At 51.9% G+C, this 12883-nt stretch overlaps 1 protein-coding gene across 6 annotated transcripts in view; it reads left to right on the forward strand.

The window, feature by feature from the left end:
- Atp9a (ATPase phospholipid transporting 9A (putative)) overlaps positions 1–12883 on the forward strand; it is a 143495-nt gene that overhangs the window by 77206 nt on the left and 53406 nt on the right. For all 6 annotated transcript variants that reach the window (XM_033767138.1, XM_010618208.2, XM_010618207.3 and 3 more), the window contains exons 8-11: positions 1421–1501; positions 2707–2782; positions 9045–9121; positions 10409–10569. In XM_033767138.1, the coding sequence (XP_033623029.1) occupies positions 1421–1501; positions 2707–2782; positions 9045–9121; positions 10409–10569 (395 nt within the window). The remainder of the gene's footprint in view (positions 1–1420; positions 1502–2706; positions 2783–9044; positions 9122–10408; positions 10570–12883) is intronic.

Consider the following 12883-nt stretch of genomic DNA (forward strand, 5'->3'; position numbering starts at 1 on the left):
GCTACTGCTGTGCATACGTGTTTAGCGTGGCCAACACCGAACTTGGTACAGGGTCTGGGCCACCGCCACTTCCTCCCTGTGCCAGTGCCCTGTCCCCTCTCCCTGGGACTATCAGCTTCTGTACTGTTTGCAGTTCCACGCTGTTCCTATGCGATTGCACAGCCTGCTTCCTCTCCTTATTCTTTGTTCCAGCAGGGACTCTGCTCCTCCTGCCTGTACCCAACCGTGCCTCTTAACGTGCTCTGCTGTGAAACGCAGGTCTTACCAAGGAATGTCAAGACTTCTCCTCTGTCTTTCTGTCTTAACTCCTGTCTACAGTTAATGCTGGGGATGAACCCAGGGCCTCCTGCATACAAGGCAGGCACTCTGCCACTGAGCTATAGCTGCAGCCCTTTCTTCAAATTCTGGGACAGGGTCTCACTAAGTTGCCCAGCAGCCTCAGCCTCCAGCATAGCTAGGGTTACAGGCGTGAGCTGTTGCACCCGGCTGTATTACTGTTTTAGGTGTGCAGCTGAATGCCTTAAATGCATTCAAACTGTGGGGCAGCTGTAACTGCTAGCCAGCCGTCTGCAGAACTCCTTTGCTCTCCTTCCCTGGGGCCTGGCAGTCTTCCTGCTGTCCTTTGACTCCATTGATTCTAGGGACCTCCTGTACGGGGAATCATACCGTGTCTTCTGTGTGCTGACTTATTTCACTCAGTACAGTGTTCTAAAGGATTGTCCATGTTACAGCATGTGCCCAGAGTTTCTTCTCTTTTGAAGACCAAGTAATATTCCACTGTGTGACGATACGACATTTGATTAGTTCGTCCCTGGTGGGCCCTGGGTTTGCTCACGCCTCATGGGTTTGTGAATAACTCACAAAGGTGTACAAATATCTCTTCAAGTCCTTTCTTTCAGTTCTTTGGGACATATTCCCAGAAGTAAAATTGCTGGATCACAAAGTGATTCCATGTTCGGTTTTTTGAGGCAGCACCGTGCTGGTCTCCATAACAGCCACACCCTCTTACATCCACCGGGGTGGTACACAAGGGTTCCAGTTTCTCTCTTGTTTCCCGGTTATTTGTTTATTTGGTAGAGGCCTCAGGGGGCGTAGGCGCTCTTGATCCCTTTCTCTGCCAGCCCAGGGCTGTGCCCAGAGCAGGGGCCCCGTGACCCATGGTGAATCCGTGATGTCAATGAACAATCCGAGGGGTGGCCCAGGGTGGCCTGTGTCAGCGGGTTCTTAGCCGTGGGGCGTCGCCCGCACAGGGAGGCTGACAGCGCGGGGTGAAGGCGGGGCACCTCCCAAGCAGACATAATGGAGGCCTCTCCTCCACTCCCCTGCCCTCCCTTCCTCTCCTCTGTCCTGGGAATCGCAGTTGCGTTTGGTAGGTGCCTGCTGACACCCAGACCCGTAACCGGACCGTGTCCACCCGCAGGACCTTCTCCAGATCCGTGCCTGCGTGTACGCGGAGGAGCCGAACATTGACATTCACAACTTCGTAGGAACTTTCACCAGGGTAAGTGAGCTCGAGCGCACAGCGCCTCGGAGCCCATGTGCGCGTCAGCCAGGGTTCCTTTCCAGAGGCCCCGCCTTGAGCGGCTGGGCTGCTCCTCCGGAGGTCCGCACCCTGCAGTTTCCTGCCCGGCTTGGGGCCGCGTGGAGCCCAAGTGCGTGCTGGCAGCTGCCCGACACCCGAGTACATGTTCAGTCTTCTCCATGTGTGCCCGTGCCTTCTTTCGTTTGTAGAAATCCTGTGCGCGGTATTTTGATTTTTAAGTCAGTTTCAGGCTTTTCAGAATAGAAATTAAATTTGGATTTAAATTAGTTTGGGAATATGAGTCAGTCAATTTATAGAATCCCAATTCTGTTCTCTCTGGTCTCTTTCTCAAAGCCTTAACACTGGCCAGAAAAAAGCCTGATTGATTTGCTTCTGCATTTTAATTCTTACCTTGCTAAACATTCGTCTTTTTTTTTTTTCTCTCTCCTTGGTGCTGGAATTTGAACCGTGGGCTTTGTACATGCTAGGCAACTGTGTTCTACCACTGAGCTACACCTCTGACCCTTTTAAAATTTTAGTTTTAGAAAGGGTCTTGTGAAGTTGCCCAGTCTGACCTCAAACTTGCAATCCTCCTGCCTCAGCCTTCTGAGTAGCTAGGAATACAGGTGTGTACCAACTTGGCCAGCAAAATATTTCTTTAGTGTTAGAGACCCATGCTTCTCAAATCGCTTACAGATGTTTCTGTGAGAGATGGAGGCGCTGAGGGTAGTAGCTGAAAAGCTTAACCCACCTGTCAGGCTGAGCTGCGGGCTTCCAAGCTGGGGTCGCTGGTTTCAGGCGATGGAAGCTGAATCCTCTGCCTGAGGAGAGAGGGCTGGGGGCAGCCTGTGGGTTCTGTCGGGACCCTGATGTGGACAGCCGGGCCCCAGTATTTCCCTCAAGTTCTGCACCTGCCAGTTCAACTTTGTACCTCTATAGAACATGTGCAGACATTCTGTTTTTGTATCACCCCTTAAACATGCAGAAAACCGCTGTTCGCAGCGTTTGCACTGTACCCAGTGTCGCATGAGAGCCACCCAGAGACCCAGCGGGACGCGTGTAGGTTTCCTGGTGTACGAGGGACTGAGCGCCCCTCGGTTTGGGGATCCTGGAGGGGCCTAGGACCCGTCACCGGGGCCCAACAGGGTGACCAGGTGAGGATGATTCTGTTTGGTCTTTTCCAGGAGGACAGCGACCCGCCCATCAGCGAGAGCCTGAGCGTGGAGAACACGCTATGGGCCGGCACCGTGATCGCGTCAGGTGAGGCAGGAATGTGGTAGCAATTTGAAAGGGGCAGAAAACCCTTTTGTAATTAGAATAATCACCTGTCAAAGGGGAGACTGAGTTGTCGGTCACATGGCATTTCCCACATGTTCCGGCTCTCCGGGGAATTCAGCTGACGTCGGAATGAGGCTCCCACACGTACCGATGTCCAGAGCAGAGGCTGCCGGGGCTGCGGACTTTCCGCGGCGGTCCCGCTGGGCATGGCCCTTAATTGCCACTTCAGTTGACGCTCTGATCTGTACCAGAAACGCAGTCAGCCTGGCTGTTCTGGCCAGAAGCTGTGTCCAGGGGGGCTGCTGCCCTAGGGGTGCGGGGTCGGGGGGCAGCAGCACACAGCAAATGGCCGAGCCGCTGGGTTCCAACCCCAAGCTGGCTTTGGGGTCAGCGCTGGGGTGGCCCTGAGCAGAAGGGCTGCAGTGGCAGTGGCCAGTGCTGGCGCTGTGCCCAATCCTTTATGTGCTCGGGTGCCACACCTCGCCCTCCAGCATTCTGAGGACAGGTGCTAGTGTATCCCCTTCTGAAGATGGGGAAACTGAGGCTGGGGGTGGGGTGGGCAACTTGCTGAGTCCACACAGTGGGCAGATGCAGAACTCATTGTGCAGCTGCTATTAATAACATCGTTGTATTGCACTGTGCTGTATAATTAACGTAGCAGCATAATTACCTTGCATCATAGTCCCACTGCTGCCAGCTTCCTGTCTTACCTGCTGGAGGGATCCAGTCTTTTTCCCCTTCGTCCTCTCCTGTTCTCTGCTTGGTCCTCTTTTGTGTCTCTTCAGCACAGCAGACACTGCATGAGAATTCTGGCTGACCCGGGGGTCGGGGAGGATGCACCCTGCACCAGAGTGTCCCAGACAGGCACAGGCTCAGGCTCGGGCTGGGTGGCTGGGCAGAGGGTGGTGCTCCCTCTTCGGAGTGGCTTTGCTGCCTGCCCCCCATGCCTGCTTGTGTCTGCATCACAGCCTGTAACAGTCCCATGGTCCATTGGTGACTGAGCAAGGGACAACCTGGTGCTGAAGATTCTGCTCAGGCCTCCTGGTCGGGCTGTGGCCTCCAGTACCATGTGGCTGCCCCGGGCAAGCAGCAGCCCATTCTGCTGTGCCCCCCGCCCCAGCTTGTTTGCCTGCTCTCCTACCCCTTCCTAGCAAGTCATTCCTCTTTCCATGCTTTGCTAACTTGAAGAGGAAGCGTCTCAGTTACTGTTTGCATTTTGTAGATTACATTCTGTACTTGAATTTGGTTTCTTCCTTTATTTATTACTACTTGTTTCTGTCCTTTAATCATTTTTCTGTCTTGGTTCTTGCTTTTTTTGCTAACTCACTTGTAAGAACATCTCATTTCTGAGGCATGTGCCCGTGTCCCCGTGTCCTTTTCTTTCTTTCTTTTTTTTTTTTTTTTTTTTTTTTTTTTTTTTTTTTTTAGGTTTTTTTTTTTTTTTTTTTAGGTTTTTTTTTTTTTTTTTTTGGTTTTTTGAGGCAGGGTCTCACTATGTAGTTGAGACTGACCTGGAACTCACCATATAGCCCAGGCTGGTCTCGAGCTCACAGTGATCCTCCTGCCTCAGCCTCCCGAGTGCTGGGATTACAGGTGTGCACCTCCACACCCGGCCCCATGTCCTTTTCTTCCATCCAGTTTGTCTTTTTTTTGTTGTTGTTGTTCAAACTTTATGATGACTTAAATTGTTTTCTGGACTGTTTAATGGCAAATGGAGTCTTGTTGTTGTTTTGTTTTTTATTTAATTGTGAATACATTTGAACAACTTTCTACATAAAAGCTGTTCCTTATATTTTGTTCCATCCACTCTCCCTTGTCTTTTTGTAAGAATGCCTTATAGGAGAAAGTCCACCAGACTGCTGTCTGCCATAGGTTACCAGGGTTTTTCTTCCTTTGTCTTTTGTTTTAGCCTGTGGTGGGCGTTATTTGCTTTTATGATGTAGAAGTTCTCTCTGCACAGAAACATGATCACATTTTCCCTTGTTGGGGGCGTGAGTGCTGAGGGTCGAACCCTGAGCCTCACCCATGGGGCTACATTTCACATTTGACCCACGTGGGCCCACGTTTCACGCTTGGACTTGTGTGGCAAGCGTCCTTCTTTTCCTCACACACTTGAAAATCTTACGCACACACCCAGATCAGCGCCACGTTGTCTTGCCCATTTGGCTGACGTTGATTGTGTATCTCATGTTCTGATTTGCTTTTTGAGACAGTATCCTGTGAAGTTCAGCCTGGACTCAAACCCACGGCAGCCTCAGCCTCCTGAGTGCTGGGGTTACAGGTGTGCGCTGCCACGCCTGGCTCTTGATGTAGTTTCTTTTTTGCCTTTGAGAAATACCATAGTTTTATTGAGATGTAATTCACATAGCACACAGCACATCCGTTTGAAAGATACAATTTGGTGGTATCTAATGTAGTCTCAGAATCGTGTGCTCTTCCACACAATGAATTAAAAATTTCCATTCCTCCAAGAAAGGAATAATGTCACTGCATTTCTTTCCTTTTTTTTGTACTGGGAATTGAACTTGGGACCTTGCGGGACCTTGCAGGCAGTGGAGCCACCGAGTTAAATCCCCAACCCTCGATTTACTTTTCAGTTACTGCTGGCAGGCCAGGGGTGGGATTCGGTGGTAAAATGTGGCCTCGCGTGTGTCAGGCCCAGGGTTTAATCCCCAGACCTCTCCACCTCCTAAGTGAGGTCAAACATCTCCCTTTTTAACTTACTGTTCATTTGTATTTTCTTAGGTATGTGTGTGAATTGTCTCTTTGTGCCCTGCATCCATTTTTCTGTTTGTGGGCTTAAAAAAAAAGAAAAAAAAAAAGATTCGTAAGGGCTGTTTGTTGTAAGAGTATCACCCTTCCGTTGTTGCCTTTATTGCGTCGGTTTTATTTGTTTTTTAGCCTCAGAGTCTACAGTTTGTATCTAGTCACACCTATTGATCGCTTGTCCTTTATGGTTTGTGTTTTTTATGCCATGCTTTGGAAAAAATCTTCCCTGCTCTAAGATTATAAAATTACATTTCCTGGGGTGTTTATATGGTTTTGTGGTTAAGACGCTGGATGTGTCGGGGGTGTATCTTGGTCTGGGAGTGGAGATAGGGCAGCCAGCCGGTGAGGAGTCCTCCCCCTGCCCAGACCCTGGCTCCATGCTGGTCCTGGCGGCTCTGCGAGAGGCAGCCTCGCCTCATGGGGAGGCGGAAGGGGCTGTGGCCAGAGGACAGGCTGGGGTGGAGATGCCTGTGTGCAGGGCCCGCAGAGAGCGGCTTCCGCTTCCGGAGATGACCGCTGGGCTGAAGCCACCGGAGTCTGGCCCCGCAGCCCCGGGAGGTCGCAGGCACCTGGAATATGCAGGTCTCCTTGCCAGGCAGGAGCATGCACAGTGTACACTCCCATTCTTTTTCTTTTCTCCCCAGTGGTGGGGATTGAACCCAGCGTCTTGTGCATGGGAGGCAAGCAGTCCACCTCCGAGCTGCAGCCCCAGCCTGCACGGGAGTTCTCACGGGCGGTTAGACGTTTCTTCTCTTCCTCTTCCTCAAGCACCCACACCAACTTTTATTGAAAGACGCGGAAAAGTACACGAGCCCTCAGTGCAGCACCCGGCAGATTGTGACATGGGGCCACCTCCGCGAGCCCGACACCCAGGGTGGGAAGCAGGGCACTGCCAGCCAGGCGCCGGCTCCTCTCCCCTACCTTGATGTCCAGTAGCCTAGCCGTGAGGTGGACACTGGCTGGGGTGCCGGGAAGAGTTCAGGAAGGGGTGTGCATCCGTCCGTCTGTCCGTCCTGGTGGCTCTCTCTTCCTGAACACACAGAAGCTCCTTACCAGGCACCTGTGCAGAGGGCTGCTGCACTGTGCCGCTGGTCCCTCTGCTTTAATGAGGTCCAGGAGGGGCTGCCCTCACCCTTGGGCCTGTAGTTCACAGGCAACATGGAAGAGGACAGGACATGCAGGAGAGTTTCATTTATTTGCTTTAAAACCAGTAAAAGGAAAGCAGTCTAGGAGGAAATGCTCAGAATTGTAAGTCTGAAGCGGCCAGTCAGCCTTAATTTCAGAGATGAACAACAGTGATGTCTTATTTATCAGGTACTTTTTACTTATGGGGTGTGTTCCTTCCATTCTTTTGATCGTGTAGCACTGAGTAAGGGCATTTAATGGAATGGGGGCAGTAGAAGGCACATGGGGCTTTGGGGATGGGTTCGATTTCAGACAGCTGGAGGGTGTTTTTCCTGCCTTCCTCCCTTGTGCTTGGCTGTGTGGGAAGACAGCGAGCCAGCGCTCTTGTGTGAGACCCAGCCACGCTGCCTGCCCTGCCCTTCACAGGTGGATGTCTGGGATAGGGCGTTTTCTGTGACCTAGCTGGCCTCAGTGTGCTCGTCGCACTTGGTAGACACCAAACTCTTTTCTGATCAGGTGTGAATGTGGGATCCAACACGAGCCTTTTCCTTCTGGTGATCAACTCGGGAACCAGCGGGCAGGAGTCCTCTCAGTTCTGTGAGACTTCGCTTCTCTGTTTCCTTTAGAATCCAACTCCCGCCTTCTGTTATCCACTGCAAGTTAGAAAAGTGCGAACCCGGTGTCACCAGATTCTCCACTTCTCCAGTGCAAGCTGATGGTCTCACTTTTCTATCTGAAAGCTCCCCAACTTAAAACTTAACACCCCTTTCAAAACCGTGGAAGCGGGGCTCACTGGGTGTTGGCCGTGCTGAGGGCGAGGCCAGGGCTCGGGTCCCCTGACGGCAGAGCTGTGGAGAGTATGCCCTTTGGGGTCCCCCTCACTCCCCCGGGCATCGGAATGGAGGGGCTGAGCTGCGTCTGCCTAGGAATGGGGGTACTGGCCGCATGGTCACCTCCTGCTCCACCCGGCTCTGCTCCCACTGTCCCACCACCTGCTCTGCGAGGGCTGAGGGCGGGGCGCATGCGGTCACCGGCGCCTGCCATCTGCCCAGTCGCTCTCCTGGCCTGCCATCTGCCACGCGTGCTGCAGAGAAGCCTTGTGCTGCCCGCCCCTTCCCGGTGCTGTCACGGTGCGGCACCTGGGGGGACCCTGGCGGTGGCGGGAAGCGCTGTGCCGCTCCAGGTGGCTGGTCGCTTCCGTGTCTCACATCTCCCTCACACGGATCCCGAGAGGGGAGGAGAAGGCTGGCAGCTTGCTTTCTCCGGCAGAGGCCACAGCTCTTTCCTGGGCATGGCCAGGCCCCCGCCTGTGGCTCAAGTTGGAGATCAGATGCTGTTAACTCCCCTGCTGCAGCCGCGGGGTTCAGGCCCCGTACCCCTTGCCACCTCTCCCTCCGCTCCCTTCCGATTGCCGCCGCAGCACCTCTCGCTCGCCTCAATGGCTGTGTTTCTTGATTCCTTGCTTGCTGCCCATCTTCCGCACTGTACGGAGCATTTTCTTGGCACACACATTGGAAAGGGGAGATGGTACACTTTTGTCCGATATCAGCACTTTTTCCCATTTCCTCCGCAGCCGGCAGGGTGTGTAACAGGATCCCTTTTCCCACCTCTCGGCTAACACTGAATGTTGTCAGGCTTTTGAGTTACTGCTGATCTGATGGGGACGGAAGTGGTTTGATCGCTCAGTAGGTTGAGCATCTTTCTTAACGCCTCACTGGCTAATTATATTTCTTCATACATTGTCCTGTTTCAGAAGGATTGGTGCCTTTCCTCCGTGCTCCTGGAGGGGAGGGAGGTCTTGGAAAGACAGTCCCATTTGCACAGCCTGCTCCAAAGGGCAGAGCCTGCAGGGTGGGACAGCAATCAGCAGGAAGCCTGCTTGGGAAAGGAGGGTGTGTTCAGGGCCTTCCTCAGTTGTGCCTGGAGGTAGGAAAGTTCTGTACCTCTCTGGAGGCCTGTAAGGCTGGTGGCGAGGAGGACAAATCCCTGTCCCCCAACTCTCCTGGTTGCTGGGCCCCACGGACCAGCATCCCGTGGTCAGAACGCTGCACGTCTTCACTGACCCACGCGGCCACTGCCATCTCCTGTGGCTGCCGGACACTGCGAAGGTGCTGGTGAGAGTGGGAGCTGCGTTTTCCTTCATTCTGATTGAATTTCAGCCTGTGCTTAGTGGCTGTGCTGCTGGTCAGCGCTCCATGGACCATTGCTCGCCGCAGTGTCCAATGTCTGTCAGCCGCGTTGTGTACCCATTAATGGGAGTTGGAAAGCTCCTGCTCGGGCTGGTGACTCAGCCTGTTCGCAAGCCCAGTGGTCCGCATTCATGGTTCTTTGGTTTGCTTTCTCATTTCAGGCACCGTTGTGGGTGTTGTCCTTTACACCGGCAGAGAACTCCGGAGCGTCATGAACACGTCCAACCCCCGAAGCAAGGTGTGTAAGAGGCCATGGGACGCGTCGATGGTGGCTCCGTGTGGGTGAGGGGCAGGACTCAAAAGCAGGGGCACCTCCCTTTGACAGCGAGGTGTCATTCATTTGCACATATACACGTATATGCACACACACACGTGTTCACGCATGTGAGTACATGTGTGTGCATATACACGTATATGCACACACACGTGTTCACGCATGTGAATACATGAAACTTGAGATGCGTGAGAGTGAAAACGAACTGCCAAGCCCCGGTTTGCCGGGTGAGTGTGCTGCCTCTCACACATGCCTCACTGCACCCTCCGCACTGCAGCCCGTGAGTGCGGCTCCTCCCCTCCCCTGCTCCTTGTCAGGCCTTGGACGTGCTCTGCCCAGGCCGCCAGTGAGCGGGGTGCGGGGGCCTGAGATGAAGCCCTACCGAGACCCTGGCTTGGCGGGGCTCAGTCGGATCTGCATTCTGCCCAGTGTCCCGATGTTGCTCTCTGCATACCACGGCCCTCTCACCCGCTCCTGTCTCTGGTATTTTTAAAAATGGAGACAGGGTCCCACCATGTTGCCCAGGTTGGCCTTGAAGCTGGTTACTCACTCAAGCAGTCCTCCTGCCTCTGCCTCCAACTTTCGAGTCAGACCGTCAGAGAGTGATTCCCTTTGTGAGTAGCATAACCAGAGCTGGGTCTCCTGAGCTTCCGTTGCATTCACCTCACAGCCCTGGTGTGCCTTCTCCGATGCTGTAGTCTTATGCTGGGCCTTTTTCCGTGAAATTATGGCCTTGAAGTGCTAGTTACATTGGAAATAAATTAACTTTTTTTTTGGGGTGGGGTATCGGGGATTGAACTCAGAACCTTGCGCTTGCAAGGCAGGCTGCGGAACCACTGAACTACATCCCCAGCCCTAAATGAACAATTATTAAAATAATAATGTTTACTTAGGCCACACCTAAAATCAGGTGCCATCAGTGCTGTGTGCCCAAACTTTGTATGTGGTATAGTGCTGGGAATAGATTTTACAGGGCCACTGTGTAGGGTGTCAGGGGCTACGCCACGCCCAGCACAACCCAATGTGATGGTCACCTGCCTATGTGTTTCCAAGTCAGAATCTTTGAAAGTTCTAAGCAGTTTGGAATCAGAATCCTCTGAGGTCCTTGGGCTGCCTGTTAGGATCTCCAGCTGGCAGGCCAGTGTTGTCAGAAGACGGATAGATGCCCTGGTCTCTGCTGGGTGTGGACCAGCTCCCAGTGAGGCTGTGGTGGCACCAGGCTCCTCCAGCCCCCTGTCTGCTGTCCTGCAGATCGGCCTGTTTGACCTGGAAGTGAACTGCCTCACCAAGATCCTCTTCGGCGCCCTGGTGGTGGTGTCGCTGGTCATGGTCGCCCTGCAGCACTTTGCTGGCCGCTGGTACCTGCAGATCATCCGATTCCTCCTCTTGTTTTCCAACATCATTCCCATCAGGTGAGCCGGGACTCCTGTTTGGGGGCTGCGATGTTCTCTTCTCTTTATGCATCCTTGGGCCGCAGATCTGTGGCCGTGAGGAGGAGCTGGTCTCTGTGTAGAGTGCTGGATAGTCAGGGCGAGGTAGGAGCCCCCCTCTGAGGCTGCAGCGCTGTGACGGCAGCTTCTCCCACGAACCAGGCTTCCTGAAGTCCTGCTCTGCACAGGGGTTGTGCTGGGCTTGGCCTGTAGGGTTCACGTAGCCAGTCGGCTCTGCTGGGCTGGTCACAGCTGTTGCAAGTGCTGTGTGGAGAGGGATTGTGAACCTGAGTCTGTGCTCAGAGGGCATGAGCATTGTGATTGATTTGCAGTGACTGCCGTGGGTATATGCAAGGAGCTTGTCACACAAACCAATTGTTTGCCTAGCTGAGGCGGGGGCTGAATAAGTGGTTTTAAAAATAACGTATGCCAGGGATGTAGCTCAGTGGCACTGTGCCTGCCTGGCAAGTGCACGGTCCTGAGTTTGATTCCCAGTTGGGGGGGGGATGATGTAAGTGCCTGGGTGTGGTAGCCCATGTCTCTCATCCCAGCACTTGGGAGGCTGAGGCTGGAGAATCGCTGCAAGTTGGAGGCCAGCCTGTGACTTGAAGGCCAGCACGAACTACGTAGTGAGATCCTGTCTCAAACCCACCAGGGTTGGGGATTTAGCTCTGTGGTTTGCCTGCCTTGAAAGCACAAGGTCCCGAGTTCGATCCCTGGTATCCAAAAAAACAAAAACAAAAACCCAACCAACCAAACAACCCTCCCCAAAAAGGTGTAAGTAATAGATGGTCATGGTAGAAAAAATTTAACACCTACCTTAGCAAAACGAGAAAATGAATGTCACCTTTATTCTTACTACCAGATGATGATCATTTAATATTATTTGGCATGCATTTTTTTTTTAGAGTGCTTTCTATTTTAGAAAAAGGAGATTCTGGGCTGGGGATTTAGCTCAGTGGTTCCGCTGCCTGCCTGACCAGAGTTCGATCCCTAGTAGTACCAAAGGAAAAAAAAAGTTGGGGGTGGGGGGCTTCTGCTGTGAATAAAACCTGCATTTATAAAAACAAAACAGTGTGTTACAAATAACTTTTCCTATCAAATACACTTGTGCCCCATCATTTTTTTTTCTTACAGTACTGGAGATTGAACATAGGACCTTTGAACCAAGTTACATCCCCAGTCTGGTTGTTTGTTTAGAGACAGGTCTCGAAAAGTTCCCCCTTTGGCCTTGAGCTTCCAGTCCTCCTGCCTAGGCTCCGAGTCTCCTGGGATGCCACCACACCCAGGGGCGCCCCGTCACTTTTTAGGAGTGCCTCATTAAATATTCTAGGTTTAGAATTTTATTTATTCCTGTGTTGCTACATACTTGTTTCTACTTTTTTCTTGTAATAAATGATGAGTAAAAATATTCATTAAACCAAATACCCTCTTCTCTGAAACTTTTAGTGCTTACAATCACTCTTACACTTGCTATGTTACATTTCATCTTGCTGTAGTACATATTTACGTCATCCAGGATTGTCTTTTTATGAGGATAGAGACTGTAGTTTTGAGTCCAAAGATGTGACCGCTGGGGGGGGGCGGGTCCTAGCCGACACTCTCTGGTTGATGGGCTTAACAAGTTTACTTTATTGCTAGCAAAACAGGACTCTAGTGAGATGTTAAGTGAATCGTAGACTTTAAAGTTGTGTCTATGACATGGGTGAAATTAATAAGTGGACTCTTCCTATAGCTCAGGAACAGTCAGTAAAAAGCAATTTGGTTACATTATGGAATCACGAATTACTTTGAAGATTTCTTTTTGCAATAAAATAATGCTTAAGATGAATGAATATATACAATGAAATATTATTCAACCTCAAAAGTGGAAGGAAATTCTGACACATCCTTTGATGTCAGTGAACTTTGAGAACATTATGCTCGTTGTATAAAACAGCCACACACAAGTAGTGCTTGTTTCCCATTCTGTGAGACTTCGAATAGCGTCCTAGAAATGTCAGCTCAGTGGTGTTGCCCGAGGCTGTGCGACTTGGAGGGGGCAGTGGAGGGATTGTTTAATGGGTGTCGAGTTGGAGTTTGGGGACCTAGAAATGTTCTGGAGGGGGTGGTGCTGACCACTGCCCACCTATGGGAGTCTTCTCACCGCCAGACTGTGCCCTGCAAATGGTAAATTTATCTCTAAAAAATATACCACAAGGGCCAGCGATGAAGCTCAGTGGTGCCACTGCCTGCCTTGCTAGCGGAAGGTTCTGAGTTCGATCTCCGGTACCAAAAAAAAAAAAAAAAAAAAAAA

The sequence above is a fragment of the Fukomys damarensis genome, unplaced genomic scaffold (genome assembly GCF_012274545.1).
Source record: "Fukomys damarensis isolate Sample0158 unplaced genomic scaffold, DMR_v1.0_HiC HiC_scaffold_22, whole genome shotgun sequence".
In the NCBI taxonomy this organism is placed as follows: Eukaryota; Metazoa; Chordata; class Mammalia; order Rodentia; family Bathyergidae; genus Fukomys; species Fukomys damarensis.